A 22158-nucleotide genomic window follows, 5' to 3' on the forward strand; every position below is an offset into this window, starting at 1 on the left:
ACTAAGGCTACGCATCTCCAGGCATCACATCCACATTCCATCAAGAAAGAAGGGAGGAAGTAACAGCCTCAGCCATGACTATTTGCCCTTTTTTTCTTAGAGGAATAAAAGCTTTTATGGAAGCTGCACACTCAACAGATTTCTGCTGAAATACTGATGGCCAGAACTGGGTCCCACGGCCACTCCTAGGCCAGTCACTGGCCAAGGGGCACGCAATGATCATGACCAGCTCTGCCCAGTTACCTGTCATCTGCCAGAGCTGAAGTCGAGGCTGGGGAGGGCATGAGCAGGCAATGGATCATATTTGACCAAAAAAAAGATTGCTAGAAATGTCCCCTTTGCATTATAGATTATTTAAACCCCCCCTCCCATCTGCCCCCCTCCCCACCACAAGCTCCAGGAGCAGCAGCCGGGTCTTATTAGCACGCGGGCGGCTGATGCTTTGGGAAGCAGGATGAGGATGGATGTGGCTCTGCCGGCAGGCTGAAAGGCCCAGTGTAGTTTCAGACAAGAGGCGGCTTTTCAGGAGGGAGAGCCCTTGAGTGTCCAGCAAAAACACTTAGGAGGGAGGGAGTGGGGCCGAGAGGATTTGCCTCTCTCTGGTTTTATTAGTTCTTCTCATGGATTTCTTTGTCACTGTGACGTAACGTCCTTCACTTATATGTATTCTCTTTGCAGCTGATCTACGTTTTAGAGATTTTGCCACGGGGGCATTGAACCAGTTTGGATCTAAACTTTAGCTTTTGGGGGATTTGATTTTGTCGTCCTTATGCTCTCAGCTTCTTCAGTCGAGCCGTGCCAATGTCGGGTCTGCTCCTGCTGCCTCCTGCCATCTGTGGACTCTCTAGCTCAGACGGTGTTTCTGCAGTTATCTTCCTCCCCAGCTTCTCGCTGAGGCCATTTGAAGGCTGCTTTCCTAGCATCTCTGTTCTTTCCCGCCTCTTGTGCAGGGGGCTGGGCTGGCCGGCCCCCTTGGCAGGGCCCACGTCCTCCAGACCAGACTCAGGGACATCTGCCCGTGAGGCGCGAGGATGGAGGCTGGGCACACATCTCAGTGGGGAGATGAAGTCTTGGCTAATGCGCAAGCCTCGTCATTCATGTGATATTTTGTTTTTCCCACAAGATTAAAAGCTTCCTGAGTCAAACACCCTTCCTTATATGCCGTGTATCCTCCCAGCACCTGATAACGTGGCCTTGCATGGGGCAGCGGTTCCGTAAACATTTATTAGTGTCCTTGTCATTCATCACTAGAGCAGTGTTAATGCTGATGACGATCCGAGTCTGGTTGCCTATGACACCAAAGCAACAGCAGAAACGCGAAAAGTGCCGGGGAAAAAGCTGTACCATGATCTCTGTTTGCTCTCACAGATCTCTGATTTTCTTTTCCTGCACTGCTGAATAATTTGGTACCATGTATGTGGACAACACACAAGGTGTATGACGGCGGACAGAAGAAGAAAGAACAGGAAACAGCCTGAAGGAACGAGCAGGAATCACTCCTTTAACTCTGTTTACCAGATGCCCCCAGAGTGCCAGGCTTGTGCCTGACGCTGCACAGATATGGCTGCTCCTCCTGGGACACCCTGAGATGGGAGTAGAATTACCCCCATTTTATTGCTGAGACACTCAAGTACAAAGTGGTTGAATGACTCATCTGAGGTCACAGAGCTGGTACTTGGCAGGTGTGGGCCTTATGCCTCTTCTGATCTGTCTCTTAGGGCAGCAGTCCCCAACCTTTTTGGTACCAGGGACTGATTTCATAGAAGACAATTTTTCCACGGACTAGGGGTGGTGGGTCGGGATGATTCAAGAGCGTTACATTTATTGTGCAGTCAGACCTCTCTGCTAGTGATAATCTGTATTTGCAGCCACTCCCCAGCGCTAGCATCACCGCCTCAGCTCCACCTCAGATCATCAGGCATCAGATTCTCCTAAGGAGCGCAGCCTAGATCCCTCACACGCGCAGTTTACAGTAGGGTTCACGCTCCTGTGAGAATCTAATGCCGCCCTTGATCTGACAGGAGGCGGCGCTCAGGTGGTGATGCCAGCGATGGGGAGTGGCTGAGGCTTTGCTGGCTCGCCCCCCCACTCACCTCCTGCTGTGTGGCCTGGGTCCTAACAGGTCATGGACTGGCACCAGTCCAAGGCCCAGGGGTTGGGGACCATAGCCTTAGGGGACACAGTGTAGGCCAGTGCTCCCTGTAGCACAAAAGCAAATGACCAGAGGCTGCCTCTGGCCTGTTACCACTGTTTGCCTTTCTGCCTGCTGTCGCTGTTTCGTAGGTTGACTCCAGACCCTTTAGTCCTTCCCCACTGATTCATGCTGTGAGAAAAACCAATTTTCACCTAGGAGACTAGTTTCTTAGTCCATTCTAGCTGCTATAACAAAATATCAGAAACTGGGTGGCTTGCTCACAGTTCTGGGTGCTGGGAAGTCCAAGATCGAGGTGCCAGCACATTTGGTGGTATCTGGAGGGCCTGTTTCCTCATTCCTACTTTGTGCCTCCTCCTGGTGTCCTCTCATGGCAGCAGGGGCAAATGAGCTCCCTGGGGCCTCTTTTATAAGGGCACTAATCCCATTAATGGAAGCTCCACCCTCATGGCCTAATCACCTCCTGAAAGCCTAACCTCCTAATATCGTCACCTTGGGGGTTAGGATTTCAACACATGAATTTTGAGAGGACACAAACATTCAGTCCATGGCAACTAACTTGGCTCCAACATGTGGTCTTGTGGCCAACTTGGAGCATACTACTGTCTCCTGGGAGCACTCAGCCCATGGCTGGCTTTGCCCTCTGGCTTCTGGGGTGACAGCTAGTTAGAGCTCTGCAATCACTGTGGGACTCTAAGCTTAGCTGCCAAGGAGTTTTCAAAAGATGCGGTGAATTTGCCATGCAGGAAGCTCCTCCATTCCCAAGCCTGGGCATGGCTCTTCCCACACTTGCTCTCTCCCTGCTGTTGCAGCAATCCCTGGCCAGGCGGTTACATAAGTAGTCCCCCTTGCCGACTGTCACCAAGGCCATCTGAAAAATCAAGACATACGCAAACCAGCAGGGGCTGCCAGGAGCGCAGCACCCCTGGGGCTCATTGCCCCTGCTCTGGAGCCTGGTTTGAGCCCTCTCGTTACCACCAGATTGGATTTTTCCAAAGCAGGAAATACAATAATAATGTGCATTTGCTGCTAATTTTAAACCAGTTAAGATGCAGGGGAGGTAGCATGAACAGGCTGGAGATGACATTACCCCTGAAAACTGTCTGCCCCTCTGGTTCCTGACGTCCCCTGAGTTCAGTACCACGTACGTGCTCCTGTATCCACGTCCCACCTCTTCGACCAACTGGCCGCACACCGCAAGCGAGTCTTCGGCCTCTCTGGGCCTCTGCATCCTCATCTGCAAAATGAAGGGAGACCATCTGCAGGGGCCCCTCCCTTCTGAAACGATCAGTCTGTTCTCCTGTGGGCGGCCCGGAGCGCTCCCTCCCTCCCCTGTGTCTATCGGATCCTGGCCAGACCCGGGCACGAAGCCGGTTCCCACACCTGATGGGTGGATGGGCTGGGGATATTTCCTCACGGCTCTCAGGATCACACTGTTTGTTGGAGCCAGAAGTGAGTATGTGACCCCTGGATTCATTCTGCCAGGTATAGGGTGGCCACAAGGGTTCCCATATCAAGTCCCAGAATTCTAACTTGGTCCTTTACAGCGTCCTTTGCCCACATCATCCATGTGCAGCATCCCCGTGAAAGAGCAAAAGCAGCCTGAGTATTCCCAATCTGCAGGTGAGGGACGCTGGGCTGAGAGAAGTGACACGACTTAGATCATGGCGGCTGTGTCCTCTACCCAACCCACTTTAAAAGCGGGGAACGAGGCCTGCGGAGGGATCCTCGCTCTGCGCTGCCCTGCCTGCTGATGCCAGGACCCACCATGCCCGGCTAGCACCTGCTCGAGCCAACTCTGCTGGGAGGTGGCAGAACTGCTTTCCAACACTTGTGCCTGACTGCAAGTCCCGTCCCTTCTGCTCTCCGGCTGGTCCGTGTGCTCTGTCTCACACGCTCCATGCTGACCGGGCAGGCTAGAGAGAGCCACAGCAGGGAGGACCGCTGGGTCCCTTCCTGACAGACAGCTGGTAAGGCCAGTGAGCTGTACTGAAGAGCAAGCTCGGGGTTCGGAAGGAACCAATCTGCGAGGCTTCAGGAGAGGGGGTGGGCCTGGGTCTTGGCTTCTCCCTCTGGCAGGCAGGGTAATAGATACTTCAGACTTTTAAAAGAAGGGAACGAGTTTATGTAAAATGCCCAGCACAAGGTTGGTCAAAAAACAGTCATCATCCTCTCTGTGCTCCGTGTGACCTTCAGGATAGAGGCCGGTGCCTGTCCCACTGGCATCCTTCTGCCAGCACACCAAGAAGAGATGTGGTGGTAGCAGTGGGGAGAACAGCGAGACAGCCCCTCGGTCCGCTGGTAAACAGACAGTTACCCTGTGCTTGGGGTTGGGGGTGGAGCTGGCGGGGAGAGGTCTGAGAACTGGGAGGAAATGTTCATAGCTCATAGAACCACATTTTCAAAGACACGTTATAGAGAAGGTCGGGGGCTGGGGGACAGTCTAGGTACTACTGCCATTCTTCAGCTTGGAACTTGTTGCCTTCCACAGCTTTGGATATTTGGAGGTCTGTGGTTCTAGGTTCTCCCCTCCTGTCCCAAGAGGGCAGAAAGCCCAGCCACGGGGCCAGGCCCTCTTCGCCACACGATGCTCCTCGGCATTCCAGTTTCATAATCATTTTTAACTATGATTTTGAAACTGAAGTTAATAGTCAAGACTCAAAAGATATACAATGAATCCAATATGGTGAAACAAAGTAACTTCTAAAAAAGGGGAGAAGTGAAGTGTGAGAAACAGAAAGATGACCAGGAGAAGAAGAGTATTTTTAGACAGCTTAACAGGAGGGGTTAAAGTTGAGGTTTTTGGGGAGCAGCTGATAGACAGAAAAAAAACAATTTGGCTAACAAATAATTTGAATGAAAATTACTTAGTAAAGAAATCAGAAAGAATATGGTGTCAAAATAATAATGAACCATTTTAGACAAAAACTATTTCCTAGAGTGGATTGCCTCTCATTGGTATTCTATCAAAAGCTGTTTGGTAATTCCAGGGCAGCTGGTGGAGGTCTGGTGAAAAATCACAAAAAGAAGGAATGGAGACTAAAGGAGAAAATTCTCTGATTCTGAAAGAAATATAGTCGGATTTGTATGCTTGAAATGCCCCAAAACGAGCGCTTCTGAGAAGTGAAAGCACTGACAGAAATGAGTCGAGAAATTGGACATAATGGAGTATCTTAGAGTAAGAAGAGGATGGTTGGAGGGAATAAAAAGAAAAAATCAAACGGAGTTCTGAGAGAGAAGAAAGGCAATCCGCGGGGTGGAACCGAGCAGGCGGCTTTTGTCTGCAGTGTAAGCAATGAATCGCGGCCTGAGTGAGCTGATTCCTGGTATACATTGCACTACGTTTGGCCTGGACAATAATTGCTGTCTGGTTTTTTAAACTCACAAAAATGAGTTTTCCGCCTGTCTGAGGCTCCAGGTTATGAAAAGGATGAATCATATGTAAGAATATAGCTTTGATGAAAAAGCCCCTAATCACAGAATGACATGATCATTTTAACAAGACCCATGATGTTTGTCTGACGGAGAAGGGACTATTTTTGGACTTCATGTAGCAGAAATATATCACAAGAACATTTACGGGTATTTGGGGTGCAGGTCCACTTTGAGCATCTGAAAGTTCAATTCTGCATGCAGTCTGGGTTTTGTACATGTTCTTGTATTAACAGTTGGTTTCATAAGGAATAATTTTTGTGTTTTTTTTAATTTTTAAAAAGTAGCAGTAACAGCTAAAGCTTAAATAGTGCTTCCTATGTGCCAGGCACTGTTTGAAGCCCTTGATGTACATCGACTCCTGGAAACTTTGCAGCAGCCCTGTTAGGTAGGTACCGTATGATTCCATTTTGCAGATGGGGAGACAGGTTCGGGAAGGTTAAATGACTTGCCCAAGGTCAGATAGCCAGAGAGGAGCAGAGCCTGGACTCTATATACCAAGCCCCCACATACCCACCCCCATATTTGCTAATTGTTCATATTTTTCCTATTTGCTTCTAGTTCCCTTATAACATATGAAAGAAAGAAAACACTACACAGAAAGTTGCTGCGCCTGTTACATTTCCATTCCCTGTTCCAGCCCGTCCCATGCATGTGAGGTGTACCTGCTAGTTCCTTCTTCTTTTTTTTTTTTTTTTTTTTGAGACAGAGTCTTACTCTGTTGCCCGGGCTAGAGTGAGTGCCGTGGCATCAGCCTAGCTCACAGCAACCTCAAACTCCTGGGCTCAAGTGATCCTCCTGCCTCAGCCTCCCCAGTAGCTGGGACTACAGGCATGCACCATGCCAGGCTAATTTTTTCTATATGTATATTTTAGTTGGCAGATAATTTCTTTCTATTTTTAGTAGAGACAGGGGTCTCGCTCTTGCTCAGGCTGGTCTCGAACTCCTTACCTCGAGCGATCCACCCGCCTCGGCCTCCCAGAGTGCTAGGATTACAGGCGTGAGCCACTGCGCCCGGCCTAGTTTCTTCTTCAAATACTCTTACATATATGTCTTGTATCTATGGACAATATAAAGTGTTATTTTTCATGCTTCAACATTTACATAAGTGGTATTATACTCTCAATCCTTTGTGCAACTTGCTCTTTCTCCATTTCCACCAGGATGGCTGCGGGCTCCATCTGTGTTGACACGTATCCCTCTCTCTGCCCCGTCCAGTCCTGTAGCTGTCGGCCACAGCTGGCTCCTGGGCACTTGAAATGTGGCTAATTTGAATTGAGATGCGCTGTAGGTATATAACACACACTGGATTTCAAAGCCAGTATGAAAAACAGGAAAATACCTAACAGTTAATAATTTTTAATATTGATTACATGTTGAAATTATGATATTTTGGATATAGTGGGCTTAATAAAATACATTATTAAAATTAACTTCACCTGTTTCTAATTTCTTTAATGTAGCTACTAGAAAACTGAAAGGCCATGTGTGGCTCAGGTGTGTGGCTCACATTATATTCCAACTGGAGGGTCCTGAGGCAGCTCATTCCTCTTAACTGCTGTCAGTCTGGGTTTTGTTAATTGGTGAAAGAGGGAGCCCTAAATCTGAAAAATAAGAAGAATTAATATTTACTAAGCACAGATACTTACTAAGTGCTCTACATGTAATAACCATCCAGTCCTCCTGCGAGGTTGCATGGCCACACAGAATGTGGTTAAGCACTTGGCTGAAGTCATGCTACTTCGGAGAGCCTGAGCTGGGTTTGAAGTCACGCAAGCTGGCTCCTAAGCCTGACTTTGGAACCACTAAGTGCACTAGACAAGGCCCTATGGGAAATAGTGTAAATGTACCTAAGAAAGCAATGACCATGTAGCTTAACTTGGTGAAGTCTCTAACGACACATTCTCCTTACATATCAGTGGAGTGTCTGCCTTTTTTGACTTTTAACAGTGTGGTTATAAACAGACACACATTTGTTGTGGGAATTTCAGCTTTAATGAAACCAGCACAGGCAGTATTTTTCTGACATCCGCTTGCAACGTTGAAGTTGGTGAAGTCAGCTTTACTCTTTACCGCTAATTATATTAGCTATTTTTAGGGCACACTGTCAATGCACCACACTCGTTAATGCTTCCTGCGTTTCAATTTGTTTTCTTTAGCCATAGCTATTTATACCTGAAGTGGTTTTTTTAAGAGATGTCCTCATTATTCCACCAATGATAAAGTTGGGGATTGCAATTAAGTTATAAAACACACTGGGAGGGAAAAGATTACGTGTGATTGCCATGGGGATATTATTGATGCATACTGGATTGCTTTTCAAATTCTGAATAAAAACCCACTTTAACATCTTGAATCATAAAGTTACAGAACTGGTAGGGACCTGAGGTCTCCTTAGTGTTGGTTAAAACCATCGGCTTGGTGTCAGGCAAAATGTGTGATGCTGGGGCCAGTATCTTAACTGTTGTAGGCCTCAGTGTCCTCATCTATAAGATGGGAATCCTAACACCCACTTTCTAGAGTTCTTTTGTGGATTAAATGAGATAGAGACTGTAACTCTGTTCTTTGTCCCTTCTTTTATTCCATGGTAGTGTGGTAATCACTACAATTATTACAATAATGGCATCATTCTTTCCCCAGATGACTCCAGATGACTCTCTTCAAGCATCTCTGGCCCTATTCCAATGGGTCTTGTCTTCCATTCTACCAGGACTCTTGAACTCTTCCTTTAGGTGGAGAGGTCCATGGTTCGAAGGAAGACAAGGGTGCAGTCCCCTCCCTCCCTTTGCTCTCCATCTGGGGGCTCTGGGCAGTTCTTGCTGAAGAGCGCTGTGCTGAGGCCCATCACTACAGCACACCTCCAACATTCACTTCCCTCTAACGCCCTACTCCCCAAGGATCTGCCTGTACACACCTCTCCCAATGCACCTGAAAATATCAGCATTGAGGCTTTCCTTTGGATCACCTTGCCCTAAGTGCTCCTGTTCATCTTGCTACCTGAATGTGGACTTTCTTCTCTGTACTGCCCTTAGTGGTGGACTAGGGAAGAATAGGCTCTGCCAATTGGCAGTTTTCCTAGCTCATGTCTTCTACCCACTAGGGAGGCTTAGGACAGGTGTCCCCACTGCCAGAAATTTATTAGACACCCCCACATCATACTTGTTTTGAGAAGCATAAACACAAACCCATAAGAAGCCTCCCTCTTTTGGCCTTAGATCCTAGGGGGTCACCATGAAATGAGACTTTTCAGGGTCAGCCATGTATGTGAAGTTAGAACACAGTTTAGGCTCTGCCATGACCCTGAATTAAATCAGATTTTAGAGGTGAGGAAACTGGGACCTAGCGGCTTAAGGTATGGTGAGTACCTGATGTTGGCCTTCTTCTAGGATATGATATTCGTACTCCTGGCACGAATCCCCTCTGCATTGTATTGAAAGTGAGAACAGCTTCCCCACCAACCATACACACACACATCAAGCCCAGCACCTGCCATCCAGCAGGCGCATACTAAATGTTTGTTGGGCGGAATTATTAACTCTTCCCTCTGCAGCCACGTGGAACTTGGAGGGACAGCAATTTCTTTGCCTCTGCGTCCTTAGGGCTTAGCGCGGTCTCACACTATGGGCTCGCTCGGGTCTGCTGCCTCTCCTCCTGGAAGCTTGTGTGGCGTAGGCGCCTTCGCCTCTGGGTTCTCAGCACCCGGAGAGCCCAGGCCTCAAGCACGTAGGTGCGCGGTAAATGCCGTCCACTCTTCCCGCAGTTCCACTTGGTTGTTGGCGAGACTTTGCGGGTCTGAGCCGACTCCTGTGTTGGTTGCTTTGGAGCCCTCTTCGTCATGTAAATAGGAATAACAAGACATTTTTGAAATAAATCTCTTATTTCTTACTATTTAATAATTTAGCTATCTTGACTCACAACCAAATCCAGGCCACCCCCAAACCGACCCACAGCCCGTTACCTAGCAACAGTCTTCCCCGCCCCCGCGTCTTTGCCCCGCCCCATGACCCGTGCGCACGCTCAGATGGGCGCATCCAGGCCCCACCCCTCGCGGGACGCGCGACGGTGACGTATGCAGTCCGCGACGCTTTCGGCCGGCCAACCCCTGGGGTCCGCTTGACCTGACTCGCTGACAGAGCCCGGGCGCCATGGCCTCCGCCGGGGTTGCCGCCGGGCGACAGGCCGAGGATGCTTTACCGCCGTCGTCCGAGCCGCCGCTGCCTGACACCAAGCCGCTGCCGCCTCCTCAGCCGCCGCCGCCGGTCGCTGCGCCTCAACCGCAGCAGTCGCCGGCGCCGCGGCCCCAGTCACCAGCCCGCGCGAGGGAGGAAGAGAATTACTCCTTTTTACCTTTGGTTCACAACATCATCAAATGGTAAGAACCCAGGAGAAGACCAGTCGCCACACTCCCTCTCGCTCCCCGTCTTACCGGTTTCAGAGCTGCCAGGGGCCTGGGCGCTCTGAGGCACGCCCCCATCTCACAGCTGGGGAAACTGAGACCCAGAGCGGGAAGAGGCCTCTCAAAACCGCAGAGACCGTCAGTGAGTTCAGCGAGCTCTTTGAGCCCTGAGTGTTGCGGTATTCGTTAGAATGAAGCCGTCCTAGAGACGAAATGCACAAGACTGTTGTCCACCTGCTCGAGTGTGCACCCCAGCGTTCCTGAGCCAATTAAACTTCCCTGAGCCTCAGTTTTCACACCAAAAAGACATGATCTGGAATAACCCATGGTTAAAAAGATTGAGAGACAGGGTGATAATGGGAAACCTTAGAGGAAACGGAGACACAGAAGTTGCCCCAGATGATTAGATGCCCGTGTGCTAACTTTGCTCTAAAATAGTCTTAAAGGGAGTGGTTGTCATCCGTTTGGCCAGCAATCGGGTGAGCCTGAGTTTTCAAACAGACCCCGTAAAGGGAAAAAACAGAACCCAAACCCAAGCAGGAGTCTCCCTGATCCCCGAGTTTGCCCTAATTATTTTTATCATTACGTTGCTTCAGTATATATTCACGTGATACTAGGTGTCAACTCCTAGGCTGCAATTCTTATTCAACTATTAAAAACCAAAACAAAGTAAATTAAAAGAAAATCACCGTTCCAGTAACACTCAAGTGAACATTAATGTGTTCTCTGATGTTTTGCTGAAATGAAATCGTTACAGCTGAAAGTCTTGGCTGTTTGTGGCCCAGCTTTTGAGTGTAGGCAAACTCGATTCGCTTGCTGTGGGATGACCTGATTCTCTTCTGCCACTTTTCTCTTCAAATGACGGCCAAGCCTTCGTTCTTACGTTACACCCTGACCACATTTGGCTGGCTTCACGCGGCGTAAAAGTACTGTTTCTAGGGTATCAAGGCAGACTGTGGTTCGTTAGCCTGTGAGACCGATCACAAACAGAAACGCAGATGCAGACCCTGCAATCCCAGGGCAGTGCTGGATTATGAAGGTGTTCTCCAGATTAACCCCAATATACTGGTTTTAAGAAAAATACGGAAAAATGAAAACACAAAACATATACGTTCACGAAGACAACTCTTGGACCCCTGAGAGTATGTTCTTGAGCCCCACTAGAGCAGCTGGGTTGGGCTGGCCTTAAAGATGGGGCAGTAAGTTATACTAGTGAGAACAGGCTTTGAAGTCAGTCCTGGGTTCAAATTTGTGTTCTGAAACTTGCTTGCCTTATCTTGGTAAATACTTAACCTTTCCAGGCCATAATCTTCTTATCTGTAATATGTCAATAATGGATCTCAAAAGGTGGTTCAAGTTATAGTTCCATAATGTACTGGCTGGGTGACCTTGGCAAGTAACTTAGCTTCTCTGAGCCCCTTTTTCTCTTACGAAATACGAATAATAACACTCAAGTCATAGGCTTGTTGGGAGGTGTACTCAAGAGCATGCCTGTGAAAGATGGTGAGTTGATCACACGTGCTTGTCTGTTCCCTCTGAAAGGACTGTAAAGGGTTTTTTTTTTTTTTTTAAAAATCAAGACCAAAAAGAATAGGAGAGAAGGTGATTGCCACAAAGTGGATGGCCAAGGGCTAACTCACCTGGCAGCTCCAAAGTAGCTGGCATTGACCATGGCCTCTCCTCAAATCTCAGGAGCTGGCAGTTCTAGGACCCTCTGAAAACAGGGGTGAAGGGGGACTAAGAACAAGAGGATTACTTAGAAGTCTCTTTGAGAAGCAATCCTATGCCACCTTCCATTCCTCCACTCCCCAAGCAGCCAGGTGACCAAACTTCCATCTTGGCAGACGATTAAAGGGTTACTCTTTCCCAAGATTTATTCTTAGGAAGGAATCAGCCAGAGAGTTTCTGGACTGGGAGAGACCAGGCACGTTGCAGAGGTAGGTAAGGGCGGCCATGACTGAAAACAGGGATTAAAAAGTTCACAAACTGAATAGTGAGAACGCACCCCACCTAGCCCTCTTCCCCCACCTGGCTTCTAGACTGGGCAGCCAAAGAGAATGGAGGCACCTTGTCTGTGGTATCTGATCAGTCAAGAGAAAAGACTTTGGAAAAGACAAGACTTTGGAAAGAAAATACTTTTTTTCCTCAGGAAAGAGCCTATAAATTCATTCTAAGATAGTGAAAAAGCTCGTACAGAGAGCTTCCACTAAGCCTTTTAGTGTTTTACTCCTAAAACACTAAAACTTAGACAGCCAAGGCTACTAAACATGTGAAGAAAACCCCTAATAAGAAAGACAGGACAAGACAGAAAAGCAGAAAAAGCCACTTGAAGGAAATAGTATGTGCAAAGGGATGGAGTGATGCTGTAACAATGAAAAAAAGCTAGGATCCCATCTGAAAACCTTGTGTGTAGGTATGTCTTTGAGTTTATAGGCTATTGAGGGAAGGAGCCATAGATTGTGATAAGGGCAGAGGAGCAAGGGAGAGACCTCATGAAGCCTGGAGGAGTCAGAAGCCTTGTCAAGGGTGGAGCCGACAATGAGCTTTAATTAGGAAAGAGAGGAAGAAGGGTGGTATCAGAAGAACGTAGGTAAGGACATGGAGCCAAGAAATAGTGTCCACTCATGAGGGTCAACTCTCAGCTTGGTGGTGCTGAGCATAAGTCCAAGGTATGAAGGGGGAGACAGGAAGGGAGAGCTGAGGAGGAGGGAAGAGCCTGGGTGCAGAGGGTGGCACCTCCCCTTGGGGAGCAGGACTTTGTCTTCTGAGGGATGGGGCAGTAGGACACCATCCTGGCAGGCCTGGCAGGAGGAGATGGGCTGGAACCGTGTTCAGCTGCCCAGAGTGGCTCTCCCATGCCCTAGATCTCTTCCTCTCCTGTAACTTCCCCTCCGTGGTCCTTGTGCTGTTTATTTACTCTTTGCCCAGGGAATGAATAAGGAAGTAAAACCTGAAGTAGTGAATTTAGCCTTTCTTGTTTTCATAAAGAATTCAGAGTGTTACCTCATTAGGATTTTAAAAAAAATCATTTAATAAAAGTAGCCACTGCAAATTCAGATGTACAGAAAAGTATAAAATGAAAAAAGGGTTCTTTGCCCCAAGTCCCCTCACCAGTGGTAACCGCTATTGATACTTTCTTCAGTTTCTTTCCAGGAATGATATATGCATGTCTTTTCAAAAATTTATACAAATTGAGATCATGCTCTACTTTGCATTTTTCACTGATTAGTCTATTTGGGGCACCTTTCTATACTGCACATAAAGATCTATCTCATTAAGGCAGCTGCAGAGAATTGCATCTTGTGGATGTACCATAATTTATGTAACCAGTTTCCTGTTACTGGGCTTTTGGGTATTTTTCTAATTTTTGCTATTACCAGCAGGGCAGGGGTAAGCATCCTTGTGTTTGAGTAAGTTTATTATGAGGTAAACTCTTAGCAGTGTAATTGCTGGAGCAGAGGGTCCATATATCTTTTATTTTGATAGCTATTGCTAAATTTAGATCTCTATATCTTTTTAGCTAACTCCTCCAAAATTAAGTCCTATAGACTGGACTGTTTAAATTACCCTAAAAAATCTATTAACTAAAATGGCCCATAAATCTACCACCTAGAGAGCATTAAAAAAAAATTAAAGTTGTAGATGGATTCCAAGAGTACCCATAGATATGAAGTGGAAAGTGAGCCTCCCCCCCCACTCCTCCCAGCTCCCTCCCCTGTCCCAAAACTGCATAATATTCTGCCTTATGAATGTGCGTGATTTATCTAAACAGTTCCGTGCTCAAGGACACTCATTGTTTCTGGCATTTTGCTGTTGTAATCACCGTTGCGAGGAGCATCTTTGTCAGTGCTATCTTGGTGAACTCTTGGGAGTCTGAAAGATACATTTCTAGCAGTGGGATATGTGAATTTAAAATTTTGATCACTATTAGCAAATTCAGAAGGAATGCACCAGTTTATACTTCCACCAACAGTGTGTGTGCGTGTGTATGTCTTTTCCCCATATCCCTACAATCACCATTAAACTTTTAACTTTGACTAGTCTGTTAGGTCAGAAACGACATATTGATCTGTGTCTTTTATTACATTAGGTAAAGCATCTTTTCATATGCAATTTTATATATCATTTGTATTTTTTTCCTATAAAATGTCCATTTTTCTATTAGGTCATTCTTTTTATGAGCTCTTTATACAATGAGGAAATATCTTTGTATGTCAAATGTACTGTAAATATTTCCCCCAAATTGTTGCTTTTCTTTTGTCATTGTTCATGGTCATGATGTTTTTTTTTCATTCAGAATCATACAATTTCATATAGTCAGATTTTGTTAAGTTTTTGCTTTATGGCTTCTGAGTTTTGGTCCTACTTAGAAAGGCCTTCCCACTCAAAAATTATAGATATTGTTCCCTTTTTCCTAGGATTTTCATGGTTCCATTGTTTTACTTTTAATTATTTGATGCTTCTGGAATTTACTTTGGTGAAAAGAATAAGGGGGCCCAGCTTTTACCCCCAGTTAGCCACGTCTTCCCACTGCCATGTGTTGAATGTGCGTTACATGCCCTGCTTGAGTTGCTGCCTTTTTCACACTGGATTCCTGTGTGTTTGCTGATCTACTTCTGGATTTTTCTATTCTCCAGTGCCAAACTGTTTTAGTTCTTAGATCTTCATAGTAAATTTCATTATCTTTTAAGGTTAGTCTTCTTACCCTTTCTTGTCAGTATTTCTCTGTAGTGCCTTTACCTTTCCCCTCCAGTTTTCTGGTAGCCTGCTGGAGATCATGATGGTTTTAGTGGAACATTTTCTGTTTCTTTGCTTCTAAGCCTGGTGATACTGCTCATCAGCCAGGTCTTCTAGCCTTGCTTTTGAATCTTACAATCACTTCTTAATTAGCTTCTTTGCCTTTATATTCTCCTCTCTCTAATTCATCCTGTGCGTGTTATCAGGTTAATTTTTCTCTGCCCCCTGTTCTTCCCAAATTGAGCCCAAACATTTAGCCATCCATTCAAGGATCTCTGCAGACTGTCTTCAAATTCCCGGCCTGGCCCACCTAACACAAAGCCCAGAGAGGGACCTTCTGTTGCAAGTGCCTTTGGGTGGGTAGAGTCCTCCAGGCTGGCAGGCCTTCCAGCCCTCTGCCAGGAGTGCCCACGGAAATGCTGCACAGAGAGCTCTGCGAGCCAGAACCTTCCCCTGTAGCCCTGGGGCCCTGCCTGCTTCTGGAGTGCTCCAGCTGGGACAGCCCTGCTTAGAGTGGGAGTCCATAGTGCTTTCTTCTCTCCTAGTGCCTTTCCCGTAGTTGAATGAACAATTAACACTACATATTATGTTATTTTTAAAGGATGAGGAAAGGGAAAAGAAAAGTCTCATTTTTATGCCTATAAGAAATATAAACCCCAACTCTCTGAGACCTTTTGGTATATGTAGAAGCTACATTATAAAAGTACATACATAGTAAAGGAGGAATGAAATGAGGTCTGCTAGACCACGAAAAGCTATATATTTTTTTCCTTCATATTAAGCAAATCTAATCTGAGTCTGGAACTAAGTGTCCCAGCGTGGGCATTCCGAATTGCAGTGGTTACTGCCCTGCCTGATGGTTTTGGCTCACCTAGTAAGAGTATTCTGTCAATATGGGTACTTTAAAACATTTTTTAAATTAAATGTTTCAATGCTTTAGATGCCCTGAGTGGCTAGGTAGGGAGAGGGGAGCGATCCTTGCCGCCGCAGAGGGAGCTGAGTGATGAGCACACTGTGCAGTCCTGTGCCCTTTGAGCTTGGCCAGGCTGCTTCAAAAAGTCAGCTTGTTGAGGCAGGTCAACAAGACCTCTGTCATGGGAACAGGGTGTTATAGGCCGGCTACTTCCCACATGAGTGTCTACTTTAATCTGCCCAGCCCTCCACGCCAGCTGAGGCCTGTTCCTTGGTTATGCGGGACACAGCCCACGAAGAGCCCACGCTGGCTCTCCGGGGCTGGTCTGCAGGCATTTCTGCAGCCCTCTGCCCTCCACTTCCTTCTGCCCCAGCCACATCCCAAGGAAAAGGATGGTGTCCACAGATGGGGTATGTGGTTGACTGCATGGAGGAGGCGTTCCAGGCCTGCTCAGCAGCCTCTTTGCTCCTCTGCCTCTTTCTTGCCTTCTGTTCAGTATAACTTACCAAGCACCTGCTGGGCCCCGAGAAGGCAAGCCCTGAAGGCAGGCCTCTTCTTGGGTCAGCAGTTCCTCAGCGAGCCTGAGAAATTTACACAGGGAGCATTTATACCTATGTACCTGGGAAGGCCGGAGGTGCTTTGGTGGCACTGGCAGGGGCCTGGCAAGTGTTGTCTGGGGGTTGGGGCCATCTGGGATATTTAAGCAGCATAGTGACCTGCCCGGACTTGGGTTTCTAAAGGCAGGTGGGGCAGCGGGTTTAGGAGAGGAGGACAGGACAGGAAGGCAGCGCAGTGGGAGCTGGTGGTGGGTGGCCTGGAGGGGTCTAGAGGAGGTGGAGTTGGCAGGATCGGTGGCTGGGAGGACGTGAGGCATACAGGAGGGGGTCTTGGAGGACGGCCGTCTTGCACGCCAGAGGCAGGCAGTGAGTCCACTCTGGACGTTTTCCTTCTCCCCACATTCCAGGGAGAAACTACTTGGTAACTATTGGAAGGAGGGAGCTAAAATTGAAGTAGAAGGACTGACTGGGGAAATGTTCTCAGCATCCAGAGGTGGGAATGGATGAACGTGTTCTGGGGCATTTTGTAGAGCCATGTCTTTTCAAAATCCCATTAGCAGCAGAACCTTTTGTCATTCCTCCCTAAAAAGAATGTTTTTCATATGTAACCCCGTGAGCAGATGGAAACAAGGGTGTGAGGTTCAAAGCCTCTTCCAAAAGCCCCTAAGGTCACGGCAGAACTGGAACAGAGAAGTGCAGGTAGCTGATAGATAAGTAATAGCCAGTGTTGTCCATGGTCACGTAGAATGTACGTCAGTACAGGTTTTTTGGAGGGCATTTTGGTAATATCTGTCAAAAATGTAAATATACATAACCTTTGACCCAGAATTTCTACTTCTAGGGAATTATCTTACCAGAATACTTGCACAAGTACATAAAGATGTAGGTACAAAATGTTCATTGTCATTTTAATAAATTGTAAACATTCTAAATACCCATGAACAGCCAAAAAATGTAGCTGTACAATTATATATGTGTTAACATGGAAAGAGATCCAAGGTGCATTGTTAAGTGAAAAAAGCAAAAATCAGAGCCATGTGTGGTCACATTTCTGTTAAGGAACAAAAGTGTGTTTGTATGTTCTTGTATATTTCGAAGCAGTCTGAAACAGTATACACCACATATTAACAGAGGTTATCTCTGGGACACAGGATTAAAGGGACTTTCCTTTTGTAAGCCTTGGGTGTCCTGTCATTTTTGAATATTTTCCCTCGAACACCTATTACTGTCATTTAAAAAAAATTATGGCGAGATGAAAGCCACTGGAGTTAGCGCAGCGAGAGGAGAGACCTTGGGCAGAGGAGAGGGCTGGGAAGAGCCGGTCCCAGGGTGAGTCAGCTAGAACCGGGTGGGGTGTGCGGCAAGGAGGGTAGAAGTTTTGAGGAGGAAGAAATGGGAAACCAAGTCAGATGCCACGGAGAGGTCCAAAGCAGTGACTGTCAGGGTTGGAGCAGGTCGGTGTCCGTGCATCCAGGAGATTCCTTTTGCTCCCTCGTCACCAGTGCTCATGCTGCGCAGTTGCTGGCCAGTTTGCATCTATACTAGAGTGCCCACACTTAAAAAACAAAGAAAACTGGGGCACGATTCTCAGACCCACCCACCTGAACCCTGTGCAGTTTGCTTGTGAATCTGGTGACACAGATACAGATGTCTGTTGTCCAAGGGAAGGGTGCTCTGAGGATCGTCCCTCCAGCAGTGTTTTTGTCCAAAAGCAGAGTAGGTGGGCCCAAAGTGCCCTGATCTTGCCTTGTTTCTATGATTTTCATCCTTCTTAACCTAGTCGCCTTTTTTCCTTCCTTCTAAAATTGGCTGATGACTAACATTGAACACAAAGCCGGGCCCATTTAGAGCTTTCTGCCTTTATGCACTCAACATTGGGGCCTGTCGCTTTTCTCTTGCCTTGAATGTTTCACAGTCATCCTGGCTTCGCAGGTGCCCATTCGGTTCAAATCGTGTGTTCTGAATAGCGCCTTTTCCTCGCTCCAGGAGTTCAGCGCTATTTACCTCCACCAGCTAGGACAGTGGAGGAGCTTCCAGGGGGCCTCCCTGTGGGCTGCGTGGCCCCCTTTCAGCTCAGCTCCCCTCCAGGCAGTTTTTCATAGAACTCCTTTTTCACTATCTGACGACCATCTCCTTTCCAGAAAGTTCACCAGGCATCCCTTGAGATTTGGGGGTTTTTAGAAATAAACATTTTAAACATGGCCCACTTTTTACTGTCAGAATTAAATTTTCTTTGGGGCCAGGTTATATTTGCTTCAAGAACTAGATTATCTTAACTTCCTTCCAAATTTCTATTATATGCATTTTTTGCTTTTACCATGTCCTTTCAGACTCACATGATATGAATCAGTTTTCTTAAAACTATGTTTTAATTTCAAAACTTCCTTGGGACTTGAATTCTTAACAGTGTGTTAACATGCATGCCATCCAAGTATGATGATTTCAGAAGTCCAGATGGTGTCTGTCCACATTTGTGGATCAGAGCTGAGACTGAAAAGAATTAAAATAAGAGATGTTCCCTGTTTGCTTCCCTTCAGAAGATTTTCAATTCTCATGAATACCAATTACTCCTCCCAGGAAACTGAGAAAAGGTATGCCATTAATTGTGTCTCTGAGTTGAGAACATCAAATGACAAGTGTTTGGCTGGCTGTTGGTTCCCTGGAATAAATGGCTCTCCGATCCTGCCTCTGAGTTTAGAGCTGTTGATAAATAGTGAGCAGGCCCTGCTGGCCGTCTGGTTTGCTAGGTGTGAGACGTAACCAACTGATGGATCACCAGGAAAGATGGGTATTCTGTCTGCGTAAGCAGAGAAATGATGAATAATAAACATGAATTAGCACCATCTGGGTTGAAATTTCCCACCAGGGATGAACACTTATTAAAAAAATAAATGATCATTGATGGTTCTTTCCTCTTACACCTCAGTGGCTTATTCCTAGAACAGCTTGCCGAATTGGCTTTTAGTGTTTAGTCTCAACTGCTTGTTTTCAAAAGCTCATCCACTTACTAAATTTAAAAAAATGTATAGCAGCAACTGGCGAGTGTTTCTTTGATCTTAGGTGAGAGTTTTTGTTCTTGTTTTGTTTTTAATTTGGTCGTGACAGGGACCATGGATCTCTGCACAGCTAAGAGTAGCTGTGAATTGAAGGGAATGATCTGCCCTGAAGATGAGCTTGACCCGACGGCAAGGAGTTTACACGAGTAAATCTATACCTGCTGAAAAATTTCCAGTAGCTTGTAACTAATTTAAAATTCGTGAATGGCTCTGTGGAAATTAGTATTTATGTTAACAGGTTCAAGCAAGCATCAAAACACCAGCTAAAATTATCTCTTGCTAATTTTAAAAGTCTCCTGTTTGGCCTGGAAATGGCTCAAATTAGACAAAACGTAGTGTTTCGATATGTTTTGTTTGGTATTTGTCACCTGATGTTGGTGTTCATTCATTTATCTGGCACACATTTATGAACGTAGTTGCCCAGCATTCATTCTTTCAACAAATATTTCTTGAGTGCCTGCAGTGTCCTATGCACTGGGCCAGGGAGGGGGGGACATCTGGAGTGACACTTGACTAGACTGAAGAGCAGAGAGTTAGTGACTGATCCTGTGAGTGTACCAGGCACTCGAGTGCTTTGCTGGTCTACAGATGCCTAAGAACCCGTCCCTGCCCTCTAGAGGCGCACAGCCTAGTCAGGGGACAGACATAAAACAAAGCATTCTAAAAGATACTATGAGAGTGACAACTGGCTCTGGGGGGTCCAAAGCAGGAAAGCGAGGTGTGGATCCCAGCTGTGAATGCTAACAACTGCCTTGTGCCCCTTGCAGCATGGACAAGGACAGCCCGGACGTCCACCAGGACCTGAATGCCCTCAAAACCAAGTTCCAGGAGATGCGAAAGCTCATCAGCACCATGCCTGGCATCCACCTGAGCCTTGAGCAGCAGCAGCAGCAGCTGCACAGCCTGAGGGAGCAAGTCAGGACCAAGAACGAACTTCTGCAAAAGTACAAGAGTCTCTGCATGTTTGAAATCCCAAAAGAGTAGAGTGAGGCCGACTTCCAGGAATACGTGAGAAAGAAGAGGGAAGGCAAAGGTCTCCCCACAGCAGCACGTCCTTGGAGTGTGGTTCCTTTGGACCCCAGCTCTGAACCTCAGAGCCAGCGGGCTGCTGCTGCCGTGTCAGCATTGACTGCAGGGAGCCAGCCCAGCGCAGCAGGCTCCACGGGGGGCTCCCTTGTATATGTACAGATGTCTAGATGCATGATAACTTAAGTGCCTGCGGTGGGAGTCAGAATGTTCCTGGAGGCTGGGAGGGGGTGGAAGACTCTGCCCTGCCTCTGGGGAGGGGCCGTGTGCTGTGTGCCGCCCCACCAGCAGATCTGAAGAGCACAGTGGGAAGGAGGCAGCTGGCCTTTGCTTCCTTCCCTCCCTCTTCTCCACCCCCCATACGACAGAGTGTACCAGGTACATACTGTTCCTGTTAACTGCAGTTTCATGAAACATTTGCATAGAATTCACTGATCAATTAGGCTTGCACGCATGTGGTGTGGATTTAACATGATAAAAGAAGGCTGTGAGAGAATGAACATTGTTTTGAAAGGTTAGAGGGTGGCTTTTTTTCCTGAAACAGTTTGGTTCCTGTTATGTTTGAGCTAGTGGATGGAACTATACCCATGGGGGCGTCAGCCCGGAGCCCTGCCAGGCAGCGCCTGCCTCCAGATTCCCTGCCTCCTGCAGGTTCTCCTTACTTCAGCGCCTGTCCCCTTTGATTAGTGCCTGAGAATGGCCAAACCACTTCACATCTGCAGTGCTTCCTGGGGGTGGTGAGGTGCTGTCCTTTCTGTGCAGGCTCAGACAGGTCTTCCGGTGAACAGATCTTCCTTCTGGCATTTCAGATTCACATTGCCCTGGTTTAAAAAAGTATTTCCCCCTCTGGCCTTCTCGCTCAAGAGTCAGCAACATTTACTGCACTGCAAAGGGTTCATGATGCACGTTTTGTTCAGAGAAAGGCAGCTCTAAGTGATAGTTCAGATGGTCCCTCAGCCAGGGTAAAGTAGGCTTGGAAGTTATACAGCCAAGTTCTAGCTCTTAAATGTTTACAAACCTTCCCCGTCCCTCCCCAGCTCCCCTGATTTCTTCCGGATGGGACATTTTATTTGTGTGCTATCCCTTTGTCAAATTGAGGTGAGAGCGGTTCTTTCCCTTGCCTCTTAAGGATGGGGTGAGAAGTAACTGAATATTGTTTAGGTCTAGAAACGAGCACATAACCTGGGCTGACCAGTTCAGGGGCTTAGCAGCTGCCTGCCGGCTGACCTCGTTGGCAGGAATATTGGTCAGGGATGTTTTTAGCAGAGTTCCAGTGGTGGCGACCTGCAGCCACCTTTCAGAAAGCGGCTGGCATATTAGGACTGGGGGATGTGTGAGAAGATCAAATTTCAGTGGCTTTGGACAGAAAGGCAGACTCTGAATTTAAGTGGTCGGTCACCTTTTAGACCAGTTCTACCTTGGGCTTGTTACTTAACTGAATCAGTTATTTTGAAATTTCAGAGTAGTGTGTGGGCCAGTTTTAAGGCTCTGACCAAATGCCATGAAATGCAAAGCACACGAAAACACCAGCCATCAGGGTCTTTCTGCGATGCGAGGCTGAAATGGAGAAAGGCTCTTCACAGAGGCAGAGAGAGACAGGACCTTCCCTGTATTCCAGTGTTCTGAGTTGTGACATTTTTCAAATGTATAATTAAAAGAACTTACGCTTTGCTCTCTGGACATCGTGATTTTTATACTAAGAAATTCATAGTAGGTTGGCTCTTGGATAGTCGAGAGGAAAATGTTCTCACTCTGCTCACAGAACTAAACCTCTGCTCCTTACTTTCCTCCACCCCGGCATACACACCAGCTACACCGGCGTCAAAGCAGAAGGACTCCTCTCCCAGGAACGGCATCTGTCCCCAAGGCTGGTTTGTCCAGTGGGTCAT

At 47.1% G+C, this 22158-nt stretch overlaps 1 protein-coding gene across 1 annotated transcript; it reads left to right on the forward strand.

Moving 5' to 3' along the window:
* Positions 1–9691: 9691 nt before the first annotated feature.
* Positions 9692–21941, forward strand: MED9 (mediator complex subunit 9). Its single transcript, XM_069483215.1, has 2 exons — positions 9692–9956; positions 20011–21941. Exons 1-2 carry the CDS (start codon positions 9730–9732, stop codon positions 20225–20227), a joined length of 444 nt encoding a protein of 147 aa, XP_069339316.1. The 5' UTR covers positions 9692–9729; the 3' UTR covers positions 20228–21941.
* The last annotated feature ends 217 nt before the right edge of the window (positions 21942–22158 follow it).

This window comes from Eulemur rufifrons, chromosome 9 (genome assembly GCF_041146395.1).
Source record: "Eulemur rufifrons isolate Redbay chromosome 9, OSU_ERuf_1, whole genome shotgun sequence".
In the NCBI taxonomy this organism is placed as follows: Eukaryota; Metazoa; Chordata; class Mammalia; order Primates; family Lemuridae; genus Eulemur; species Eulemur rufifrons.

Bases quoted from the DNA above. Each gene is read 5' to 3' on its own strand.
- MED9 (XM_069483215.1), top strand. From the start codon at position 9,730: ATGGCCTCCGCCGGGGTTGCCGCCGGGCGACAGGCCGAGGATGCTTTA. The intron at 9,957-20,010 runs GTAAGAACCCAG...TGCCCCTTGCAG, and splicing joins GTTCACAACATCATCAAATG to CATGGACAAGGACAGCCCGG.